Source organism: Phlebotomus papatasi, chromosome 2 (assembly GCF_024763615.1).
Source record: "Phlebotomus papatasi isolate M1 chromosome 2, Ppap_2.1, whole genome shotgun sequence".
In the NCBI taxonomy this organism is placed as follows: Eukaryota; Metazoa; Arthropoda; class Insecta; order Diptera; family Psychodidae; genus Phlebotomus; species Phlebotomus papatasi.
The window spans coordinates 46,348,987-46,375,222 of NC_077223.1; the positions used below are offsets into that span (position 1 = coordinate 46,348,987).

Below are 26,236 nucleotides of genomic sequence, written 5' to 3' on the forward strand. Positions count from 1 at the left end.
ATGTCGGAGATGCCTCCATGTTAACGCCTTCATCCTCAATGCAGAATACCAAATTCGTCGAAGCTATGGATGCATCTTCAAGACGCCTAGAAATGTCAGAAAATTGGTAAGCTTTTCATCTCTTCTTTTGTACAAATTTAATCTGAATGCATGCACAAAACTTACCTCAGACTATTTGGAGCTTAGTAGAATTCTTAATTTCCACGCCATAATATTCTGGTCTAGAGAAAACAATTTCTGGAACTCTAAATTTCTGCAGAAAAAGTTCCAATGTTTTCTGCACGCCGCCTCAGCACGAAATAAATGAAAAAAGCTGAAATATGACGCTTGCCATGCCGGCTTGTGCAATTGTCTGAAGTTTGCCGCATATGGTAACTCCATGAAAAAACTGTTATACAAAAGCGATATATTTGATCGACATTACTTTCAAATTAAAAAGAAAACGTTGAACCGTGTGTTCAGCAGTGAAAATGAATTAATCTTGCGAAGTTTTTGTTTAATAAATGAAGTATAGTAACATAGAATTCTCTAATTAGGTATGTCTTTTTAATCTTATTTAAAACTTATATACTAATTCTACAAAAAAATCTTGTATTTCGTTTTCGAGACGTTAAACAAATTAAAAAAATCAATCCGGATTAAGCGGACATCTGTCACATTGTCTCCCAGTCATCCGTAGGGTAGAGTCAGCCCTTTTGGCCATGTATGCACTTTTGGCCACCTCTAAAGTAAAATCACATTGTAAGGCATTTATGAGTTTATTTGGAACAGGAAAATGGCTATTATTTCGTGACCTCTAATCTAACGAATAAAAAGAAAGAAATTCTCGACAAAGTAAAAAATCACTAAAAAAAAACATTGGATTCTTAAGAAACTTGTTAATGTTAAGAGAAATTGTTTTGCATTATTTCATATTTTTGATGAAAATATTTGACGTTATTTAATGAAAGTCCATTTCTTAATTAACTAAATTTTATTGTGATATCATCCTTAAGAAGATTTTCTAACAAATTAAATGAAAATCGGATGTGGCTTTAAGAGCTTACTTTTTTTCGGCTGTGTAAGTACTTTTGGCCATTCATTTTCCCAGGCATTTTACACGTGGAGCACCTCGCGGATTTCAGTAAAAACAATCGTGACTTTTGACTGATTTTTACATCAAATAGAAAATGTGCAAAAAGTCGTTTAACCCTCTAAATTGAAGTACAAAGAAGAACACAGTACAAATTTAAAAAAAGCGTTAAAGAGCCTATCTTGATGACAAATTTTGATATAACTATATTAGAAAGCGGGCACTCAATGGATCAAGTGGTAGGGCACTCGCTCTATGATGCAAGTGTCCCGGGTTCGAATCCCTTTTAGGTCACCAGGAATTTTTCTGGCATTAAAGGTGTTCGGATTGCATCCAGTGAGCTTCACTGCACTTGATTCCACGGGCATGGGACTAACAACCTCATGAAGAAATCCCCTTGCGGGAAGGCCTTGTTTCCTCATGGGATATTGTGCCAGCATTATTATTATTATTATTATTATTATATTAGAAAGCAATTTTTTCGTTCACCGCTATCCCAGTGTTGAATATCAACCTACATAGCAAAGTAGAATTACATATTTTATCGGATCAATCAACAACAGTAAAAAATCAAAATATAAAAAAAAAGAAAATAAAAGACAAATTTATCAAAATTATAAATTTATTGAAGTAATAAATTTCAATTGATAAAAGAAATTAAACTGTAACAGTGCTAGTTGATACCGCAGAAATTTTATTTGTTTCATGACTCAGCATATGAGTATCCAAGAGGATCTTTTCCATAAATGTATTAGAACAGATAGAACAATTAAAAGTCAACACTCTATGGATTGGCGAATGCCGTTCCAAAGCTGCTTTTGTATTAAAACCTTCCTTGCAAATGGAACACTTAAACGGTTTGTATTTCTTGTGAAGGACCACATGTCTCGCGAGACCAGGTTTATCGACATATCTTTTGGGACAATGAGCACACAGAAATTTTTTATCATTTGTGTGGTAAGATTTTATGTGGCGCTTATAAGCAGCTTTCTTTTTTATATTTTTGCCGCAATATGTGCACTCGTGGTATGAAACTTTTGTTCCTAAATCCTCCACATTCATGATTTTCGATTCATCAAGTTCAACGCATTTTTTACTTCGTTTATGATTTTTTAGTCCATTGTATGATAAGTAAACCTTTCCGCAAATGTCGCATTGATAAGTTTGGGCGACCACATGTATTTTAACATGATCTTTCAGGATATCTAAGTCCGTGAACTCCTCCTTGCAAATATTACAAAAAAGTAGACCTGTTTTTTAAAGAAAAATAGTTTAAAAAATCAAATCAATGAATTTAGAAAAAAAATATAATTCCTTAATTACCTGTGAGTTCTACCGGAAGACCTCGATGTTCTTTATAAATATGATTTTTGCAATATACATTTGTTGGAAATACTTTTGGACAATAAAGGCATCTTAGAGATTGATTATCATTTGAATGGACCAATTTATGGTTCTTCAGATTATACACTCTTTTGTATTTTTTGCCGCAAATTTCGCATTCAAATGATCTTTTTGTGGAGTGAGTGTATAGATGTGCATCCAAATAGTATTTGTGTCGAAAGCTCTTCGAACAAAATGAGCATTTAAATATTTTCTGGTTTTTGTATATCTTCAAATGCACTTCAAAAATATGTTTTTTCAGTGCAATTTTGCTGTAATATTTATTTTGGCAAAGAGCGCATTCGTAGGCCTTTTCTGCTGGATGTGATTTCCCGTGTTCCTTTAAATCATCTAGATTTTGGTATACTTTCTTACAGATTGTACATGTGAGGGGTGGGTCTGTAATGTAACAAAAAATATGCACAAAATTAGCCATTTGTTTTTGCTTTCTTGAAGCTCTAAACTTAATGCTCAACTCACAATAACCTTTGTTTTGTAAATATGTTTTTGAAATTTCAATGAGAGTGAGTGAGATCTAGATCTAGTCATCTTGCTCATTCTCATGGGAAATTTTGAAAACATATTTACAAACAAAAGTTATTGTGCGCTGGTCATAATGCCCAGCGCACAATAACTTTTGTTTGTAAACATGTTTTCAAAATTTTCAATAGGAATGAGGGAGATGGCTAGATCTAGATCTCACTCACTCTCATTAAAATTTCAAAAATATGTTTACTAAACAAAAGTTATTGTGCGTTGGTCATAATTTACCATCTAGACCAGGGAGTCCTCTGTGATGAATGTTTGAATGGCTGATTAAGTAGTCTTTGGTGGTAAAGTTTTTGTAACAATAAAGGCACTTTACAAGCCTTGATTGATTTGCCTTATTCTGTTGGGCTAGCCTTTCATCTTTGCTGTGTCTAGCTAAATGTTTTTCATAGTCATATTTTCTCTTGTATAATGTTCCACAAATTGGGCAATTAGAGGGCTTGAAATTTTCTCTGTGATGTAAAATAAAACAAAAAAGCTAGAATGAACCAATTGAAGTGGATAATAGATATCTTGATCTTACTTTTGGTCATGAACTCGCTGGAAATGACTTTTTACTGAAGACAAATTCGGGAATTTCAGACCACATTCGCCACATTGGTAGTGATGCCTCATCATATCACATGGTTCAGCAACAGATTGTGCATTTATTGTAACGTTCCTGGTGTTTAACAAAATGTGTAAATGTTGAATTCTAGAGATTAGTAATTTAGAAATAACTAGATCTATCACTCTACCTACAATTCAAGTATAACTGGTATAACAAGAAGAAAGTGGGAAACTTTCATGGAACTCATTTTTTTTTACAATTCTACTCATCTAGACTGATCATAGTAATCCAATTAGGATTCAATACGAATTAATGTCCTATACAGGCTCTTCCGCAAGAGAATCTTACCGTGTAATACGGGCTTTAAAATAGATGTTTAACTCAGTTCCCAAAGGTCGTGAATTTTGAAGGAAAAAGCAACTGAAGTGGTTTTTCAAAATCTAATATAGATTTTATTTCCTTTAATAAACCTACCTACCTACCATCCTAAATGAAAATTTATATTTTTGTCTTATTAAGAAGTTTTATAACAGTTAAACCATATGAATAAACCTTAGGACTATAAAGATCGTATAAGAGCCTGTACAATCCTGAGGATAAGAGATGGAAAATTAGTATGCAGCATGCAGTGTAAACTTTCGCTTATAATATCAGAGAAATTAAACGTTATGTGTAGAAGCTGTTGCTGACTATCAGAACTTAGTATCTAATCTAACTAAATTGCTCGAAAAATTCTAAAAACTGTAAGAAAGACATTCTGCATTTAGTTAATCCATTGACTAAAGTCGTTATTCTAATATTCCCAATAGTTTAAAAATATAATTATTTTTTTAATTATTCATATTGAGAAAAATTAGGTGTTTTATACAGTAGACTCTCTCAAATTCGGGCATATGGGACCAAATGTCAGCCGAATTAGACAGAAATTCGGGCGACAAACTTTTTGAAATGCAACGATTTTTTATTCATGTGCATACAGATATTGAGTTTACACAGTCATATATAACGTAAATTGCATGAAAATCCTTCAATAATGCAAAATAACATCAAAACTAAGAGAAACCATAACAAATTTGAGCATATTTGATTCATTTGATAATCATAATCAAACTTGAAAAATGACAACAAATTTTTTTCAAATGTAACCGCAGCCCGAATTAAAAAGTAGCCCGATCTTAAAAGAGCCGAATTTGCGAGAGTCTACTGCAAATGCTGACAACATAGCTTAACTGTGTTATCACACTTGCACATTAAAATTTTAATATGATTCACATTAATTGTCGCTGGTGAGAGTCCAAATGTGTAATTTGTGTATTTGAATCATTTTATATTCAAAATTTGATCTATTTGTTGATAAAAAGGTAGACTTGCCCCGCAAAATTTGATGCAAATTGATTTATAACATTAATGCGAAAAATTAATACGATTTTCTCTTTAATTTTTTAATGTGAAAAATATTTATGCTTTAGGTAAATTTAAACTTATTTTTGCAGGCCAAGTCTACTTCTTTATCAATAAATAGAAAAACCCCAAATATTAAGTGACTCAAAACACAAATAACATATTTGGATGCTCATACAAGCGACAATTAATGTGAATCACATTAAAATTTTAATGTGTAAGTGTGATAACGCCGTAACGTTGACATGTCATAAAAAAAAGATATTTTGAAAAGCCAATGTTAATTAATTGTTAGATTAACTTACTCAAGGTCCTGATTTTCCTTTTTAATGGACGAAGGCACCGAAGACGCTGAAGGCACTATATCATCCTGTTGTACACAGTACTCTTCTTTCACAATACTGTAGTCAATAAAATTATTTTCCATCTCTGTTTTGATAACTTTTTCTACTCTTTCTTTTAAATAATTATCCATTATGACGTTTAGAATATGTTTTAGGCCTTAAAATTTCGTCTGATTATTTGTACAAAATCACGCTGGTTTTGTTTATGATTTCTTTTTTTTTATTTAGTTGTCACTTGTCACTTGTTGAATTCCACACAGGAGTGAAGTTAGTCATATTCTTTTTAAAATGTGCGAAAAAAACGTCTTGAGTCTAAGAAGGTCTAGAAGCCCATTGTCTTTATGATTTCGCTTAGTATACCTGTCCTGAGATGCCTGAGATCTTGCGTCATCGTACAGCACAAGGATCACTGCTAAAGCTCATTCTTCATTCTTAATAACGTCCTGTTTCTTTTGATCTACTGCTCATACTATCTCCCTTCAGATCTGTAAGGTTTTTTCCATAACGCTTCAAAAGATTACATAGAATTTTCAACAATTCCCAATCATATTACATTTTACATTCACATTTATTGATAAAGCAGTAGGGCATGCCCTCTTATACAGGAATAGTGTACATAATAAAAGAAGAAAAACAATAAGAAAAAAACAAATGAACAACATAAAATACAACGAAAAAGAAAAGGCAGATCTTAGATACTCCCAATCAGTGACGCAAAACGACTCAAAAGCTCCCGCTTGAGAGTTCGTGGGAGTTCATTCCAAAAAATGACTCCCCCAACGAATAAAGAGCAATGCAGGATGCGACCCACCGATCTCGGAATGAGCAGACACGAAGACCTCTCGGACGGCCCGCGCTCAATCAACCCCGCAAGATATGCCGGTCGACCTGTCCATAACAGTCGACAGATAAACTCAACAGCCCGAAACTGAAAGTGGTCCAGCAATGCCCGTCCCAAAATCTTGGCGGCCCAAGAGGAGACATGATCAAGACGGCCAAGACCAAATACATACCTCGCAAGAGCATTAAATGCTCTATTCAACATTTTTAAAGTTTTGTCAGTTGCAAAAAAAAGTTCCGCTCCGTACATGAAATGTAGGGTGAAAGGAACGTCTATTGACACTTTAAGAACTCGTGTCAGCACCTATTGACACCCTACTCTGTACCATTTGGGATACGAAATTTTAACATCTCTGTTTATAGTAAAAGGTATATTACAGAAAAAACGTTATATTACTTATATTTTACAAGATATGTTCAAAAATTTTCAACATTTTGACAAAAGTGTCAATAGGGGTTCCCTGTCGAACAGACGTTCATCCGACCCTAGAACGAGCAAAGCTCTCACCAAAAGTAGGCGAGTCTCAGTAGGGGTAAAGGACTGGAGTCGACGCAAAGTCCGAAGACCATAATAAACCTTCCTACACACCTCAGAGAAATAATTATATTACATTAGTTATGATGACTATTTTGAAATAGTTAGGATGACTAAACCACATTAGTAAAAGTTCTTCTTATTTTAGTTAAATAAACTAAATATGAATAGTATAATTATGGGAACTCTACTGCAATGCCATCCTTATTCATATTCCACTTATTTTCAACGAATTACGTGTATACAAGAGGAAACTCAGAGGTTTCGCAATTCAATTCTTGGGCCTCGCAAAGCAATTTTTGTGTTTCTCGGGTTTCGAGATGCAAAAAGTATGTTTCTCGAGTTTCGCGATGAAATTCTTAAGTTTCTGGGGTTTCTCAAAGCATTTCTCGGATAATTGTCAAGGGTTTCTTAATATGAGTTATCCTTTGCATGTATAAGAACTATAGCGATACAGGGAAACTGGTGCATAATATCATGGACATCGGACACAATATTTCATTTAAAAGAATTCTGTAATCTTTCATAACCATATTTATTGTAAATTTTAGGTATACACTTTTTTGACGAAGGTTCTTCTCGTGCAGCGTAGTCTAAGTTCTGATTTTCTTTTGTAAGGTGTTTAATGATTGTATTGCTGCAGTTTATGCTAAAAAAACACCAATTTCATTTCTTAAGGGTCCAAGTTGAATGGCATTTTAAAATAAATAAATACATCAGTGGTGGACATCAGGCGGACCAAGGATCTCATTCCTTTTCATAGCACGAGGAGTCTTAATTAAAACGCTGTATTGCATGTTTGATGGATAATGTAAAGATTCCTCAAACATTCAGGATATTCCATGGTATGGACTTATTTGGTATTTTTGTGTTTTAGTCAGGTGCTTTAATTTTCTTGGAAGATAAAAACATGTTATTGAAAGACTTGTGTAGAAATATGTTATTCGCATACGGTAATTGTACCCTCAATTGCACCTATGAACTCATAAATTCAGTTATAGAAGTGAGACATTGCTATTTACGTCTTTTCCTTCCTCTGTGCTCACCTTCCAATTTTCCATCTATAGACTTAATTATAATTGTTCTGATGAATTTATTAGTAAGGTCAAAAGTCTTTAAGAAAAATTTTTTACACACTTTAAATGTCGTACCATCTATGATTAACTTGTACTGAACCAAGCTTTTACGTTTACGATCTGGAAGTTTTGCGATATCCATAAGATTGTGGATGTACTGCCTTTGTGTGAGTAAATTTCCAAATGCCCAGAATTTTTTAAATAGTTCCTGACGAATATCTTCAGATATCCTATCATGACATTTTAAACGACATTTTGTACATGGTGGCTGCAACTTCCGGCTTGGTATGAGTTTTCCTGTGCGATTTATGTATTCCAGCCCAAAATTTCTTTTCCTCTTACGATTATTGGCTGTCCACTCATCTTTTGCTGCAGGACGTTTTCGTCCTTTTCGTACTTTAAAAGCAGATTTATTCCCATGATTTGTATTTATCTCATCATTAAATTCTGCTTTTGAGGATTCACTCAATGTTAAATCATCTCTTTGATTTATTGTACAAGACTCTTCGGAGGACTGTTCATCTGTATCATTTGAATCAATTTCTTCTTTATAATTTCTAAAGTGAGCCAAAGGATCACAATCAACATTATTCGTATCAAACTCTGTGTAGCTTTCAGATTTTATTAAATGATTCTCACTGTTCCTGAAAATTAATAAAACAAACATTAGGACTTTTTAATAATAAAAAAAAACAGGGATGAAATGAAAATTTCACTTTTTTAAGACAAGTTCACTTGCTTCAACTATAGTATCTGCTTAACAATTTTTCAATATTTTTTTTTTCAAATTGCAATCGTTTTTTTCTTGCAGTATAATGCAAAATAAAGGATAATGAACTAATAAAAGCCTGAGATTTTTTATAGGTAACCCTAGAACGCTTACAATTCGGAATTCGCAGTTCTTGACTTTTTAAATAGGGGATTTCAAGATACGAGGCACCAAGAGGTGACTTGACGAATAACATCCAAGAGAAACCCTTGTCAATTGTCTGAGAAACACTTTACGAAATTGGAAACTTTATATTCGTTTTCTTCCTCCAGCATAAAACTGCTCAAATCATATCTATCTGGCAGAACTCAATCAGTTAAAATTGACGATATTATTTCGTCCCCTTTACTTCTTTCCAGGGGAATTGGTCAGGGTTCGGTACTTGGACCACTTCTTTTTTCTATATTATGTTAACGATCTCTCCTCAGCTTTAGTTAATCATAGTTTCCACTTATATGCTGACGACTTGCAAATTTATCTTTTTGAAGATATTAGGGCTCTTGAGAAATGTTTTGTTGATGCAAATAACATCCTGAATTCCGTTTCACGATGGGCGTCTTCTAACGATCTTCTTCTTAACCCGAAGAAGTCACAGGTTATGATTGTGTCAAGTAATCGGCTTCGTCCTTCCCCAATCCCCATTTTTCTCAATATGGTGAGGAAATTCCCTGCGTCCATAATGTCAGGAATCTTGGAATAATTTTCAATGATACCCTGACTTGGGATGATCACACTTCTTACATTTGTAAAAGAGTGAACTTCTCCCTTTTCACCCTTCGTAGACATCGTTTCTACACTCCTCAGAGTGTCCGGCTTTTTTTAGTGCGAGCTCTGCTCATTCCTTTATTTTCCTATGGTGCTGAACTGTTCTTTTCATGTGATAAAGCTTCTTTAAGACGTCTCCAAGTTGCATTCAACAACTGCTTACGTTATATTTTCAATCTTCGTCCTTATGATCATATCTCTCCTGTTGCTAATTCTATCTTAGGGTAATCCTTACCACGCTTTCTGGAGTCACGACCACGAGCCGTCGAATTCATTTGCCGTATTTTATTAACTTATAAACAACCTGAGTATTTAACCGAGTTTCTCGTGCCTGGCTCATCCACCAGGTCTTTCTGTCTCGTCGTGCCCAGATCGTTGAGCCGCACTCACCACAATTCACTTTTTGTATTAGGTGTATCTCTCTGGAATGAATTACCCAGAGAGGGAAAACGGCGATTGATCCAAGCCTTTGTAACGTCTTGACTGCTTTTTTTCTTGACTTTGGTTGTTTTCTTTCTCTTCTTTTCACTTCTGTTAAACTGTACTCCTTCCCTGGCTTATACAACCTGAGAAGGAGCATTTCTACCGTTTGGCTCTGGAGTAGGTTGGTCACCAACGCTGAGACGGCGGTGGACGCAAATAATTTCCTGCCTGTAATGTTGCCTCTAAAGGTGTCTACACATTGGAAGCAATTTTCGTCAAAAATTGCGTTTTTGACAGAAATTTGACGTTTCCCCCTACAACGCTGCAGGGAATTTCCTTCAAAAAAGCAATTTTTGACAAAAAAAAATTCTCTCAATGTGTAGAGGCCATAAGAAACACATAGTTTCAATAGATTATCATTAAAATAAAAATAAATAAATAAAATAAACCGGAGAAACCCAAAAACTGCATCGCGAAACCCGAGAAACCCAATTTTTGCATCGTGAAACCGTGAAAAACCAGAAATTCTTTTTAGAAAAAACAGGAATGAGAATGAGTTAACTCTTGTGAAACATGGTAATTTTGAAAATATATTTTTTTCTGTTTTTGGCGTCTTTATCGGTTAAATCACGAAACGCGAAGTTGTAATGTTCTCAAGACTTGTAGAATTTTACAAAAACTTTCTGTGGATACATTTATGATCAAATTCTGAGAATTAAAGTGAGAGATATGTTTGTGTCCATTATAATATTCAATCGATTTTTAACTAAATTGAATCTTTGACTAAAAAGTTTCCATATTTGTTGCATGCCACACTCTCTCACTCTATTTTTCTTGGTATATTTCCAGAGCAAGTTCTACGATAGTTTTTTAAATTTTCAAGTAGGGTCGGAGGAACGTCTGTTCGACAGGGGACCCCTATAGACACTTTTGTCAAAATGTTGAAAATTATTTAATGTATCTAGTAAAATATAAGTAAAATAACGTTTTATCTGTAATATACCTTTAACTATAAACAGAGATGTTCAAATTTCATATCCCAAATGGTACAGAGTAGGGTGTCAATAGGTGCTGACACGAGTTCTTAAAGTGTCAATAGACGTTCCTTTCACCCTAGTTTTATAAAAGATCTAGAATAACCGGTTAATAGGTCTCACTATTCGACTTTTTTGCAAAAATGTGATGAAATGGAATGAAAATAATTTAATTATATACAATTTTTATTTTAATTCATTTTCTTATACTATTTTATAATGATATTATTATTCTCATTTTCACAATAATTTAATTTGTTTTAGTTTGTTATTTACATCATCTTTTATTTTACGATTTTAATAATTTGTCCAAATTTCCATTTTTGTGATTTTTTAATCAAACAACGAAAACTTATTTTAATAGACGCACTTTTGTTGTTTTCTTGATATTTAATTCTTTTCTTTTACTATTTTTTTTAATTTTGTTCGCAACGCTGTCAGAATTGTACATATTATCAAAAAAGTAGTAAATAGAGGTTTCCGAGACGTTAATTGTATTTAAGAAAAAAGTTCGACAGACTTGATATTTCTCATTGTTCCTTTCAAAGTAATATTGAAAAGTGTACGTGCGCCTTGAAAGCTTAACAGTTTTACGTTTGTTATTTTTTTCCTTCTTCGTGATGAATTCAGCGAAAAAGAATTTCTTTTCAATATTACTGAGATTCCAAAATTTCTGAAAGATCACATCTCGTTCCTCTTCACTGAAGATTGACGTACAGCGCCTTCTACACTTTGTGTAGCAAGGTTCCTTTTTAGATTTCTGAGGAATTAATTTTCCAGCTCTGTTGATATAAGGAAGTCCTTTTTCTCGAGACTTCACTCTTATATTTTGAGCCCACTTTTCGGGATCTCCTTTCTTTTTGCGTCCAGGCGTTTTCGTTTTAGTGTCATTACCTAAGTCAAGAGGGAAGATTTACAATCAAATTCAATATGAAAAATTAACTATCTTTCGCACCATTTTTTGGTGAAAATACTTCGTCATCCATAATCCTACAACTGCTGTTATGTTCCGCAAGAGGGTCCAATTTATTGTATTGAGTCTCATCCACTTGCCACATATTCTCACTTTTTATCCTGCGAAAATGAAACATCAACCCATTAAGACTGGGTCAAAAATCCGCTGATTCTTTTTAATATCTTTTATAAGATATTTAGATATATTCTTATGGCGATAAATCCGAAAATAAAGAAAAACTTTGCGAAAACTATCAGATTTTTAAGTATTTCAGAGAATTTTTTCACGTTTTTGTAGTTTAGACACGATGAATTTGTTAAACTCCAGGGAGATTATAATATTACATAATAAAAAGCCAAACCTTTAGAAAGGGTTGTATAGATTCAAAAGTTATTAGTACCAATAATTTTTTTTAATTATTGCAGATACGATAGTTGATTATTCAAATAACATGTCAAAAGCGAATAGTTTTAATGGCAATAGAATCAGTCTACAAGGGGCGTATCTCTCTTACTACAAATCTAACTAAAAAATATAATTTGTGTTACATATTTTTGTAAATATTTTTAAAAAAAATATATTATTCAGAAAGACATACATTAAAAAGTCAAACAGGGAGATACGCCCCTGTAAAATGGAGTGAATATAAATGACATAATGTACATACTTTTCATGATCTCCACATTTCAAAGTATCTGTTAAATCAGACGCAGCTTCGTATTTTAATGTAGAAAAACTGGATTTAGAAAAATAAATCTTAGATATATAAAAGATATTAGAAATTTATAATTATATTATCTTACTCAGGCTCTTCTGTTATTTGGAACGTTACTGTATCTTCTTGGACACAGTATTCCTCTTTTACAATGTTGCAATCAACAAACGTGTCATCAGGTTCCTCCTTAATATATTCCTCTTTTATTACAACATCCATTTTAATGCAAAATATTCCTGGAAACTTAAAATCCTAATTTTATTAGCACAAAATCATGTAAGTTTTGTTTTCTATTTTGACGTAAAATTACACGGTATGAAGTTAGTTATGTACCTTTCAAATATTAACGTTACATTACCTCTATTATAACACGACTCAACAAAAAAAATCATAGAATTTATAATTCATTCGGATAGGTCCTCGTGCGTTTATAAAAGAAAAAAAAAACACAAGAGCTTTTCCCAAATGTATTACATAAACGCGTAATAATCCCAAAATCAGTGTTAATAGCCACATTGAATTAATCAAAATAGATTAAGTAAACAACAATTGAATATTCACTTTTGCTTGTAAACACTAAAATTCTAGAAGTGATACAAAGACGCCAATCGAAAGACCAAAAATTATTCACTAAATTTGGATTATAGTAGGGTAAATTAAGCTAATTCAAAACCTGCTCCAAATGGAAATTTTTCGCTACTCCAAATGGAAACGTCATTGTTTTCATGATAAATACAATACTAATTATATTATATTTATATATTTTCTATACCACAGTTTCATTATTTATTTAATTTTGCTCCAAATAAAGCGAAAATCCATTCATATTCACATATTTTAATTTGTTAATTTCTCAGAAAAATGAAAAGTGTACCTTTTCACCATCGAATTTTTCATCGATCGACCATGTTTTCCAATGAAAAACACAATGAGGTGACTGTTGTTTATTCGTTTTGTTTAACATTTATGTCATATTTCTGGATAATTTGGATAAAGGGTTTGTCTGAAGTGTCTGCAAATGCTTCAATAGGAAATCCCGGAAATATGATTTTTTTTTGGAGGTTTTCTTATTGTTTTAGATGGGAAAGGAGAAAAGACCAGGAATAACAACAAATCCTGCACTCAAGACGAGCAACTCAACAAGGTTTTGGAAGCCTTTCGTCGCGGTTTCACTTACACTGTTTGTCCCCAATTAGAAACTTTTCCTTGTCTCCATTTGGATTAATTTGTTTCCAATAGAAGCATTTTGCGCTCGCGTATTTTCTTGTATTTAAGAATTTTTTAAATTATATCTAAAGAATTTTCACTAAACAGTATAACATTCTAGAAGAGTCAAGGAGCAAATTTATGTAATTGTCTTCAGAAAAAATATGAACTTAATGTGTTGAATCTTCTGTCAAAGTTAAAGCGTCTGGAAATGGTTTTGAATTAGGACATTTACCCTACATTGTTACGTTTGATATCAACGTGTCAAAACATCAATCAATAGATTTTAATAAATTCCCAAAAATTACTGATCACACCATAGTCCTAGGACTAACGCAAAGGGGTGATTCCAGTCGAAAAACCAAAAATCTTTCTTGTTTGTAGAAATAAAATGAAAAATATTTCATTACATCTTTTTTTATTTGTATCTGTTGGTATCTCCAGTTAATGCAAATTTGAAACATGAATTTATTTGTCTTGACCATGATATCTCTTTAAATGCTTATCCAAGTACCACCTTTGCGTAAATTTTCCTTTACACAAGGTACAATGCAAGAGTTCCTTTTTGGTATGATTTCTGTGAGTCCTCATGTGGTCCCTGAGACGAGCAGTAGAAGTGCATTTCTTATCGCATACTTCGCAGGCGAAAAGAGGTCTGTTAACATGAACTACCTTGTGTAGTGTTAGTTGCTGCTTTTGCTTAAATCCCCTGTAACATACAGGACATCGCAAGAGATCTTTGTCATATATTTCAATTGCATGCACAACACGTTTATGTTCTGCAAGTGATTCTTTGTTAAAATAGTTCTTCTCGCAAAATTCACACTTTAAATTCGCGGACGCTTCATTTTCAGTCGTATCTTGATCGCACGTATTGTTTAAGTTACAATCTGATACATCGGCTAAAAAGAAATAAAAAAAAAACATTTAATAAAAAATAAAAATATTTCATTTAGAACACATTATTACTGTGTTATCACACTTGCACATTAAAATTTTAATATGATTCACATTAATTGTCGCTGGTGAGAGTCCAAATGCGTAATTTGTGTGTTTGAATCATTTTATATTCAAAATTTGATCTTTGTTGATAAAAAGGTAGACTTGGCCCGCAAAATTTCATATAAATTGATTTATAGCATTAATGCGAAAAATTAATGCGTTTTTCACTTTAATTTTTTAATGTGAAAAATATTTATGCCTTAGGTAAATTTAAACTTATTTTTGCAGGTCAAGTCCACTTCTTTATCAATAAATAGAAAAACCCCAAATATTAAGTGACTCAAAGACACAAATAACATAAATATTTGGACGCTCACAAGCGACAATTAATGTAAATCACATTAAAATTTTAATGTGAAGTGTGATAACGCCGTTATGTACTTTCCAAAATTTTATATTTACCTGCACTAGATGAATAGTGATGCGATCTGCTCATGTGAGTGTTTAAAACACTTGTGCTTTTGTAAGTCCTAGGACAAAAAATGCATTTGTAGGTTGGAAGGAGCATTTGGTTGGCGTGCTTTTTCTCATGACGTTCGAGAAATTTCTGTGTTTTAAATGCTCTTTTACATTTCTGGCAAATATAGTTCTTTTCTCTGCTGTGAACGTGTGCATGTATACGGAGATATGAGCGATGTGTGAATTTCTTGTCGCATTTATCACACTTGTAATAATTTTCGTTCGTGCTATGAAATGTTTCTTGATGGCGTTGGCAACTGAATTTTGATGAAAATAACTTTCCACAAACTGGACATTCTTCTTCATTATCTTCATTATCGAGTTTTCTGTAATAAATAAATGTATTCTGTGATTATATATAGTAAAATGTAACAACTTCATATATTACTTCTCGTGAATTCGTCTTATATGATTATATTTCATATGTAACCTCAAACTACCCTTCTTTTTAAAGTTTGTGCAACAGATACAACAGAAAAATCTATTCTCATGATGAGAGTGAGTTTTGATATGTTTATCTAAATGCCATTCGCTGATTATCTTTTTTTGGCAAATTGGGCATTGGTGTTTCTTATTTAGTGGAACCTTCGTACTTGGTTCTGCTTCTTTGTTCATCGGATTCTCAAATTGTATCGCTTCTTCAGATACATTCAAAGCTTTGGGGGGTTCTCTGAAAATAAATACTGTATAAGTGTCATTTGCTTAAAAGAAATCTGGAGCTTTTTTTTTAGCTTACTCTGGCTCTTTTTTAATATAAATCAAAGAGTTTTCATTCATAATGTACTCCTCTTTGACAACACAATCTATTAGTTGCTCTTCGATTTTTGTCTCCATATTTTTCAATTGGTTTGATTTTAAAAGTATTAACTCTGATACAATGGATGTTTTATTCTCAATAAAAACCACGTCTATTAAATAAAAAATAGTAATAATGCCCAGATAAGCTTATAGAGCTGAAATTTTTTTCAGGGAAACTCAGAGTGATTGTAAATATAGGATATCAGGATTTCGATTATTTTGAATTTTGAGGATATATAATTACTTTGAAAAGAACTTCTCTTTGTAGTATACAATAGAAAGGATGTATCAGAAATACAAAATTCTACAAATGTGTCGATACAAATTTATATACAATAAATTTAAACAATATATTGACTTTGTTGACTTCAAGATTGGGTGGGACTAGTTTTGACAGCTATATACATTCCACACATTCCATTCCACGGCATTTCAGCATGAAGTTGTCTTCACTTTTTACATCTTACACAAATCACAAAGATGAATTTCTTTTATAGTATGGTTTCATACAATAGTAAATGGCAAAAATGTAAAAATTGTGAAAAAATGTGCTCAAATTAATCTTATAAGTAGGAATTCTTTAAATTATTATCATTAAGAACAATTAATAAACACAGTATAACTCAAATTGAAGGCAATAGTTGATTCAATCGCGTAATATTGAAGTATACACCCAAATATGCTATGTGTTGGTACACAGTTTTTTCGGAACGAATACCATAGCCTAAACTAGACCTCAGACTTTAATTATATTTTGCATAATGATGTCTTATTAGATCCACTTTTGATAAGTCAAAACCATATTTTGATGAGAAGCATAGTTTTTAAACTACATGCCCTAACGTTTAAAAAAGTAGCACTTTTCTATACACTGAGAAAAAAACAGGGGTGCGATTAACTTTTTTTCCTCATATCTTTAACACTTTTTAGGTGTAAAAGTATATCAACATTTTATAATGTTAATTTTACACCTTTTTAAGGGTAAAAATAACAAGAAAAGGGTAACTTTAACCCCTAATACACCTAAAAAGGGTAATATTTACACAGATTTCGGATCAATACTGCAGGGTAAAATTAACATTTCCGAAATGTTATTTTAACTTTTTCGGATTTCTCTCACTCTCAGTGTAAGAATAAGCGAGATGGAGGAGTGAAACAAAAAATGGCTTCAACTCCGAAGCCCCATCGCCAGGCCCTGTTAGCATAGCAAATGTTAACAAGTCAGGACCGCACACAGAATGAATTTAACCCATTCCTTACTATGGTATTGTACATCATACGCAAATTGAGTGATTTTAGATGATTTATTTCTGAGAAATTGCTATCCGAATTGCTGTCGGGAATGGATTTTTAGTTACTTTAGTCCTTCAATTACTTGGGAAAAATAGTCCGACAGCGATGGAAATACATTTCGTTGTTCTTTTCTCGCTTCGCGGAAGGTCATGCAAAATTTTTGCTCAAAATGGCGAACGGAAAATTTGACATCCCGACAAATTTGTTAGAATTGGCGTCTTTCCTCTTTCTTGATTTGAATTCTAGTTGCCTATTTCTTTTCTTGGATAGTTACTCTATCTAAAGCAATAGAGTTTGTAATGAATTAATTCACAGAATTTAAATTCAATGACCGTTAAGACGTGTGTTTACCAGGGGCTCCTTGCGCCCCCATAATAGATAAGAAAAATTCTTTTCAAAAAAATCATCTATTAATCAGTAAGAATATAATTGCAAAATATGAACATTCTATCTCAAGTATTTCTAGTACATTGACTAAATGGGTTAATTTCTGATTTTACGGGGATTCCCCTTTTAACATTTAGCGATTTAGTCTAATAAGGTAAAGTACCCTGTCGACCACTTAACTTAAGGATAGATTTTTTGAAAAACTTATGAAAAACAGTTATAATTTGTATTTTTTGATAGGGTTTTTACCTAAAACTATAGAATAGATCTTTATCTATCTAATTGTGAACTTCCTTTAGCCATAATATAATTTAAAATTAGAAAAATAAATGTTTCAAAAATGCGAAGTGTTCCTCTATTCGACCACTTTGATATCAGAGTCAGAGTGCCTCTTCTCGACCGCTTGGGGTTCCTCTACTCGACCATCCATTTTTTTTTTCTTAAAATTAAATAAACCACAAAACTATAAAGTAATTAATTTAACTTAGGCTTTTTGTACACTTCACGGATAACACTTAAAATTAAGAATTCAATAAAATAAAATAGGAAAACACACTTTTAGGAATTGTTGCAAAATAGAATTCGCTTCTAGAGTTTATAAGTGTGTTCGGCGCAACTTTGCTTTTGGCTTTATAAATTCGAAAATATTTAGAATGGCCTTGTTTTTGTTTTTTAAGGTGGTAAAACTTCCCGGAAATACATAACGTAAATTTAAAAAGAAAATGTTTACTTCGATATCAGAGAATATTACGATCTTTCCCAAGATTTATTACAATAATTAATATGTCATTATTATTATGATACTTCTATTAAAAAATGAATGGGATGTCAATTTGTCTAATAATGAGTTTATTTTTATTATCAAGTATACATTATCCTAAAATAAAGCTTAATATTTTATTTGTAATTTTATATTTCTAAAATATTACTAATATGTGGTTGCACCGTAATCTAAAAGTTACCTTTTTTTTCGGGGGAGTACTACTAGACAAAAAGCTTTTTTTAAATCTTAAAAGACTTTTAAATAATATAGTTTAAACACTATACTATAGACTTTACACTACTAGAGTCTTAATGTTAGAAAAAACTTTTTACATTACTGTTTACTTAGACAACTCAAGTCCAAATTATGATAATAGATTATTTCATGTTTTCTTACAAATATAATACGAATTCTAGTGAAGGGCACATAGAATTTAAAAATAATTTTATAAAACAAACTCCATGGAATGATTGGAAAATTATGTCTATATTATTATAGCGTCAGTCTAATTTATTTCTATATTTAAATAAAGATCCAATATTTTATTCATATTCCTCAGGTTCCTCTTTCACAATTCCTTTTTCAACTTTTATAAAAGTTGTGTCAATCTCTTGAAAAGTAGTGGAAGCTGAAGAACCATCTTCTGTTTTAACTTCGAAGAGCTTTTCTTTATCATTTATATAGTTTCTAAAAGATTCGTCTTTTAACTGTAAACATTGTAATTCATTTTTTGTTGGTTTACGGGGTATTTCAGAAGCATGTTTTTGTATATGATGATCTAGACTCTTCTTTTGTTTGAATGACTGAGAGCAAATGGGGCATTCAAAGGATTTCTCATGAATTGCTTCATGACACCTAAGTTCACTTATGAAATTAAATTTCTTGTGACAAAAACTACAGCCGTAGGGTTTATATTTTCTGTGTCTAAGTATATGCCTCGTCATTAAGCCTTTGCTTGAAAATGCGTAGGAACATATAGCACACACATATGGTCTTGTATGAATGATCAAATGCCTTTCGAGAATACTACTTGTTCTGAAGCTCTTAATGCAAGTGGGACATTCAAAAGCTCCTCCCTCGTCTTCACTCGGTATGGGATCCGTGTGAAACTTATTTATATGCTTCTCTAATCCAAATTTGGTACTGATTTTTTTATGACAATATTCACATTGAAAAGGCCTTTTATGCGTCTCCGCATGCTTCCTTGCATCGACTAGATATTCAAACGTCTGCATGCATATTATGCATTTGATAAGATCACCTACATAAAGAAATTTATTATTATTTTATAACTTAATTATTAAAAGAAATATATATATATATATATATGATGAATTACAAAAACATTGCTTACCTGTAAGTTCAGTAGGTAGACCAGGGTGGCACATTTTAATATGCCTGGTTCGGTAATCTTTTCGGTAATATGCCTTTTTGCAATACAAACATTTCACATATTCTTCTTTTGTGGGTTTAGTATGAATCAATTTGTGATGTGTTAATATTGATAGTAATTTAAAAGAACTAGAACACATGTCGCATTTGTAAGGCCTATTAGAACTATGCGTGAGGATGTGCCTCTCAAGATGGACCTTCTTAATAAATTTCTTGGAGCAAACCATACAGTTAAATTTCCTTTTATCTAAATCGCTATTCACTTTCAAATGAAAGAGATTAATGTGTCGCAGCATAAGGCATTTATGCTGGAACGTTTTTTGACACGTTCCACATTGAAAAGGTTTTTGAATTGGATGAGTCTTTACATGTTCCTTCAGTTCGTCAAGAGTTTCGAATGCTCTACTGCACGTTTTGATTGTGCATGTAGTTGAATCACCTGAAAAAAATAAAAAAAAAGTATAATATGACAAATTTGAGACTTAATTTTAGTTTGAGACGTCATGTATAATTCCCCGACTTTTAACTCTTTCCGGACCACAACATATCCAGCGAACGAATTTCAGTAAAACTCACTTTATTGTAAGTCTTAGTGGTCAAATATGATACTTTTGTAGAGAAAGAATTTTTTCCGCCTCTGGGAAATTGGAATACTCATGGGTACTCTCTTCCCCAAAAGAACAAAAAGGATACAAACTTAAATTTTCCAAAAGCCAGTAAATATCAATTTTGTGAATAATTTTTGCGTCTCAAATGACTCCTTTACAATGTTGATCACTAAAACTAGAAGAATTATTGACCAGTATCTTGTGGGATGTCCAGGAAGTGCTAAAAAGGACACCCAACTCCTGCTTGCCAACAGATTCCTCAAAATATTTAACACAATAACACTTTAAAACACATTTCTCTCAACACTATGTTATTGCAGACATATTCAACTTTCGCAAGAGCCAAAAAAAACGCTTCATCGACAATCACAATTCATTAAAAACAGGAAAGACTTCCCCGAAAGCAATCTTCCGCGGTGCCAAATGTTAAAATCATCGGCCATATTGGCAAAAATGTCGCTCCCGCTTGGGATTTTGTTACAAGGTTGGTGTCAAAAAGCAAATGGCGGGCATTGGCGGGATAACCTTACATTTGACCTCTAGATTTTTGGGGACGAGAGTACCCAAAAACTTTGAACAAGTTTTTTGAAAATTTAAGAAAAAAATATTTTTCGAATTTATGCAATCTGTAATTGTTGGTTATCATACTTATTGGCCCCGATAGGTTTTTCCTTATTCTGGTCTAGAAATATCAAAAAAGTCACAATATCTCCAAGGAAGCAGAAAATCGAGAAATCCGCATTTTTGACCAAAAATATCTTAGCTCAGGAGTTAATTGGGATCCTGCAAAAAATATCCTATATTTGGACATCCTTATAGTTTGTAATCATCCACAAGAATCGGATTTTTACCAATTCTAAATAGTCCAAAAAAATATTTTTTCCATGGGTACCCAGTGTCCCAAAGGAGACGAAAGAGTTAACCCGAGTCGCTGAATATCTTTCAAACAGTTTCAGTTTAAAATTTCTCCCGTTTTTTTTTTTCTAAAATGCCCGAATAAGGCTCTACTATTTTATAGACCTTTCATTGCGAGCCTCTGCAATTTACTAGGTTTTTGTTGAACGTAGGGTAAAGTGTTATAATTTGGAATTAGTGTTACAAAGTTAGACAATTCGCCGGTACAAGTTGGACATAGCTTTTTTCTTGATAAATACAATACAAAATTTGTTTTTAAGCACAAGGAACCAAATTATAAAACTAAAGCATTAAAAATATACAAATAAAAATGAAGTACTAAATTTATCAAGAAAAAAAACCCTGTCCAAATTGTACCTTTGTCCAACTTGTACGACTTTACTCTAAGTGCTCAAAAAGTCGGAAACATTCCCGATGAATTTTAAGCGAATCAAAATATAATAATACCCAATGTCTGGTACTATTTGCCCCAGCATTTTTGAGAATAGTCACAAAATTACCTTTTAGAAATTGGCTCGATAAACTATTTCCTTACAAAATAGAGGAAAATTACTTTCACAGTTGTAGAGCGATAAATTTCCTATAAAACTGCGCTAATTAGAAATTTTTGAAGCGCTCGCGTAGCTTGTAAAAAAATAAAATATCCGTTTTGTGACTTTTTGCCCGTCTCCCCTGCTTTGGTAAAAAAAAATTTTATTAATAAAATTAAAATTACCTCTTAAAGGAAGACCACGGTGCTGCCTTTTCATGTGACTCTTTAAGCTGTCCAACTTTTTGAAAGTCTTACTGCAGTAAACGCAGTTAATACATTCCTCGGCGAAAGTCATGTGGACAGATTCAAAATGTTTCTTTACGTAAAGTTTATCTTTAAATGACTTATTGCAGATTTTACAAGTGTAGGGTTTTTCATTTGTATGGCTAGTCATGTGTTTTTTCAAAGTGCGATTGTTTGCTAATGTTCTAAAACAAATACTACATTCAATTCCCTTTTTTGATTTTTCGTTCTCGTGACTTTCCATATGCATTTTGTAGTATCGTTCTGTTTTAAATGATCTATCACACTTTGCACAAAATAACACCTTTACAATATTTCTGTAAAAAAAATTATAATATTAATCGAAAAGTAAATATTAAAAAAATATTTGATGTCTTACTTTTCGTGAACTTTCCTAATGTGACGTTGCAAAGTGGGTTCAGATAAACATTTCATGCCACAAGTGCTGCATTCATGAACAACTCGCATAACGTTATGAATCCTTCTCATATGAATCCTAAGACGGACATTACTTTTGAATGTTTGGTTACAAATCTTGCAAGGGTCAGAAGATTTATCAATATGATTTAATTGAATGTGAATTTTCAGTTTTTCCTTTGTAATAAATGTTTTGGTGCAGTGAGCACAGGAATATTTGATCTCATTGTGTACATCCATATGCACTCTCAACGCATAAGGTCTTGAGAAAGTCTTGTTGCAAATCAGGCAAATATGCTGTTTCTTTTCCGATTTCACTTCTGGAGCAACTTCTAGAATCTCAAATTTAATCATGTTCTGTTGATTGTCTTCATCAGCTTCATCAGCTATGTCCCTGCAATGTAATGTTTTGACGTGTGAAAAAAGGATTAGCAATAAAATTAGTATAACTCAGAAAATATACTCACGTAGGCTCCTCTTTTATATAAGAAGATGTTCCTTCGTTAATAGAATATTCCTCCTTCACAAAATGTTCCAAATACACTTTGTCTTCTTCCTTTTTGATTTCCATTGCTTTTGTGAAATATTTTTAACTTAATGAAAAAGATGCTAAATAGGACGGGGGAGCATGTACGTGTATGAAATGTCAAAATCACGTGTTGTCAAACAAATCAGGGTTGGACTCAGGATGAATGAATAAAATCTTAACCCATAGTTAATCATTGTACTGTACCAGAACACACATCATTTTAACGGTTTTTAATTTGAAAAAAATCTAAAAATAGACTCCAAAGCTTTTCAGATGATTTAAATTATTTTAATCAAGATCAATTTGGTTTTACCCCTGGTTGCTTTCTTTGGAAAACGTTTATGACATATAGAGTGCTTCCTATTTCTTATGCTTTTAAATACAGAACGCTCTGAAATTTCTTCATAAGAGGTGGTTTCCTTCATTTCAGATGTATTCGTCTCCTTAGATATGGTTCAAGAGTGGAAGTCCCCTATCCACGAACTGAATGGTTTAAGAGGACTTTTACATATCTCGGACCAACTCTCTACAATTCCCTTCCAGTATTTATGAAGAGACGTTCAATTAATAGATAGCTTTCTTGGTAGACTGTCTTCTCTTATGGAGAGAATGTCGATCTTCACGCAACTGAGTTCCTAACTTTAGGAGAATCTAACTCGTGTCTGATAGTTTGTTGCGGACTGGTGCGGTGGCTAGTGTAGCATTTCTTGCTCTCATATGTTTTACTATTTTTGTGGTTTCATAATAAGCGTTTCTGCTGCTTTGAGGGATTTACTTTTTGGCCTTCTGACTTTTTCCTTTACCCACGTTTTGTACAGGAAAGCGCTTCCACGATTCTACTGTTGAATTTACTTAAGTTTTATTCGGGGCAACTGATGGATTTTATAGTGCTGTTATGCATGTCCACCGTCCCAGGATTTCTCATACGCTTTACTTTAGTCATTTCTAAATTTTTCTACTTCAACATGCCTGCCTCAAGGCGTCTACACATTAGGAGCAATTTTCGTCAAAAATTGCGTTCTTGACAGAAATTTGACGTTTCCCTCTACAACGCTGCAGGGAATTTCCTTCAAAAAAGCAATTTTTGACAAAAATGTCTCCCAATGTGTAGAGGCCATTATGATTTCGCTGCCTTTTCCCTCTACCCCGTTGGGTCCCTGTCCCTCTCTCCGTCTCACTATCTCACCCCCCCCCCCCTAACGGAGGTCTGCGCGTTTCATCTGAATAATCGTGAAGCACATAAAAAATTGAATGTGTGCTTTAAGGGCGCTACACTAAACCATGTAGAGCACCCAAAATATCTTGGCGTCACCCTGGATCGCACACTCAAATATATAAGCTTCATCTGGAAAAGACAGCCAAGAAAACACGTATGAGATGGGCCGGCCGCTCCTCTCACTTGGACCCGGGATCACCCTTGTGCTGGGCCTTGGGCTGTTTGGCGGCGGGGATACATTCGGACCCTCTGTGTGTACCTCTCTTCGTCCTGCTTCCCGAACCCGGTCTTCCATATCAATCCCGCATTCACATCTTAATCTCCTTTCCAGTGACAGCAACACGTGCCTCATCGGGCAAGCTGTCGCTTTCTCCCTCAATCTGCTTGTTCTTCACATTCCGACGCCACGAGATATTGGAAACTCTATTAATCTATTATTTAAAAATGTTTGTAAATCAATTTTATTGTATACACACAACATTTTCTGGCATATATGATCTGATTCAGGGTTTCTGCCGTTTACCTGATGAGATCGGTACTGGTAATTGGGCGGCAGACGCAACTAAGCAAGATTTGAGGAGAAATATATAATTGAAATGAATTGAATTGAAAGCCAGTTCCCGTGTGGATATTATTCAGAAGCTGGCTGGCACGACTTGGGTGGCTGATGCCCAATCCCTACGAACTGCCACGCTTACAATTGTTTATTCTGCAGCAGAACATTGCGCTCCAGTCTGGCACAACAGCGCACATGCACATAAGGTAGATACACAGCTGAACAATGCTATGCACCTTATTACAGGAACTGTAAAATCTACACAATTGCCGTGGTTGCCAGTACAATCCAATATTGTACCATCAAAGTTAAGACATGAGGCGGCTGCAGTAAGGGAGTTTACAAACTGTAGGGAACACGCAAATTTCCTGCTGCACACTGAGCTCCGGAATTTGCCAAGCCGCAGACTGAAGTCGAGGAGGCCACCCTGGATCGTCGATCCTTTTATCACGGGTGTGGACTTCTGCCTGGAGCAGAGATGGAAGGAGATCTGGATTAACGCTGTACCAATAAATGGTCACTTGATTCAGGATCCGACGTCTCGGGTTCCGGGCTTCGACTTGCGCCGTCGAGAATGGGCAATGTTGAATAGATTTCGCACTACACAAGGAAGATGTGCCTACCTGCTTCACAAATGGGGAATGACTGATTCCCCCGAATGTGACTGCGGTAGTGTACAAACGACGAATCACATCGTGAACGAATGTCCCAGAAGAGGCTTTGTGGGTGGACTTAGTCTGGACCGCTTCCCTAGGGGCCCATGACTACCTACAAAATCCATATTTAAGTCTGACAACTCAGGAAGGCTTATTGTTTCTGTTTTGTAATTTGTCTTATATTATAAATGTATTTGTTGTTTTGTTTTGTCATACGAAAGAGGAAGACCCCTACTCCCCTTATTCTTTTCCTTCTATTCCACATCATCATCACACACATCATCATCATCATTTGAACTAGATAGATAGATTAGATAGATTCATTCTGGGGGCAGCAAGCGGCTTCCATCCATACACGTCCAGCTCCAGTCTCAGCTACAGCCGCTCCATCTTCTTCGTGTATTATGTCCTCGCCAACTCGCCAGCTGCATCCAGGCCTCCGTTAGGGCCCCTTATGCATTCCCTTTATGGTTGTCCCTTACGGGTTGTGTGTATTGAGCCAGCCAGTCCTTCGGATAAATTCCATTAGACAAGCCGGCTTTAATTTTGGTAGATCATTCCAGTCAAGCACCACATTTCCAAGTAGCGCTCGTCTGGTGTTGTAAAGGCTGGGACAGTCACATACATAATGTAGGACCGTTTCCTCAGCGTTGTCACAACGTTGTTTATTTGAACTAGATTTATAAATATTTGTTATCATTTCGTTTTCTCATTGGTATGGCATTTTCCTTGCGTCAACACGAGCTGAACTCGACGGCAATACTACGTGCTAGAATGAGCCTTGTTGCTGTTCTACCTTTAACTACCTACTGACCTGTCTCCTGTCTTCCTTTCGAATATAAGTCTGTTTTTT

The 26,236-nt window shown here is 33.7% G+C and overlaps 4 protein-coding genes across 6 annotated transcripts; all 4 read right to left on the reverse strand.

Moving 5' to 3' along the window:
* Positions 1-1,676: 1,676 nt before the first annotated feature.
* Positions 1,677-5,546, reverse strand: LOC129801314 (gastrula zinc finger protein XlCGF26.1-like). Its single transcript, XM_055846212.1, has 5 exons — positions 5,261-5,546; positions 3,528-3,665; positions 3,227-3,456; positions 2,396-2,854; positions 1,677-2,322 (listed from the first exon to the last, which is right to left on the reverse strand). Exons 1-5 carry the CDS (start codon positions 5,428-5,430, stop codon positions 1,730-1,732), a joined length of 1,590 nt encoding a protein of 529 aa, XP_055702187.1. The 5' UTR covers positions 5,431-5,546; the 3' UTR covers positions 1,677-1,729.
* Positions 5,547-7,190: 1,644 nt separating this feature from the next.
* Positions 7,191-12,832, reverse strand: LOC129801317 (uncharacterized). Of its 2 annotated transcripts, XM_055846220.1 has the most exons (4): positions 12,500-12,813; positions 12,364-12,432; positions 11,697-11,815; positions 9,793-11,635 (listed from the first exon to the last, which is right to left on the reverse strand). In XM_055846220.1, the coding sequence occupies exons 1-4, from the start codon at positions 12,628-12,630 to the stop codon at positions 11,094-11,096; spliced, it is 861 nt and encodes a 286-aa protein (XP_055702195.1). In that variant the 5' UTR covers positions 12,631-12,813; the 3' UTR covers positions 9,793-11,093. The 2 variants fall into 2 exon arrangements, with proteins under 2 accessions (XP_055702193.1, XP_055702195.1); XM_055846218.1 differs by lacking the exons at positions 9,793-11,635; positions 11,697-11,815 and adding an exon at positions 7,191-8,394 and having other exon boundaries at positions 12,500-12,832.
* Positions 12,833-14,018: 1,186 nt separating this feature from the next.
* Positions 14,019-16,290, reverse strand: LOC129801316 (zinc finger protein 39-like). Of its 2 annotated transcripts, XM_055846217.1 has the most exons (5): positions 16,121-16,290; positions 15,815-15,986; positions 15,467-15,748; positions 15,022-15,404; positions 14,019-14,519 (listed from the first exon to the last, which is right to left on the reverse strand). In XM_055846217.1, exons 2-5 carry the CDS (start codon positions 15,910-15,912, stop codon positions 14,086-14,088), a joined length of 1,197 nt encoding a protein of 398 aa, XP_055702192.1. In that variant the 5' UTR covers positions 15,913-15,986; positions 16,121-16,290; the 3' UTR covers positions 14,019-14,085. The 2 variants fall into 2 exon arrangements, with proteins under 2 accessions (XP_055702192.1, XP_055702191.1); XM_055846216.1 differs by having other exon boundaries at positions 15,815-16,290.
* Positions 16,291-18,388: 2,098 nt separating this feature from the next.
* Positions 18,389-23,083, reverse strand: LOC129801310 (oocyte zinc finger protein XlCOF6-like). Its single transcript, XM_055846209.1, has 5 exons — positions 22,894-23,083; positions 22,389-22,820; positions 21,950-22,326; positions 19,674-20,150; positions 18,389-19,580 (listed from the first exon to the last, which is right to left on the reverse strand). The coding sequence occupies exons 1-5, from the start codon at positions 22,995-22,997 to the stop codon at positions 18,862-18,864; spliced, it is 2,109 nt and encodes a 702-aa protein (XP_055702184.1). The 5' UTR covers positions 22,998-23,083; the 3' UTR covers positions 18,389-18,861.
* Between the last annotated feature and the right edge of the window lie 3,153 nt (positions 23,084-26,236).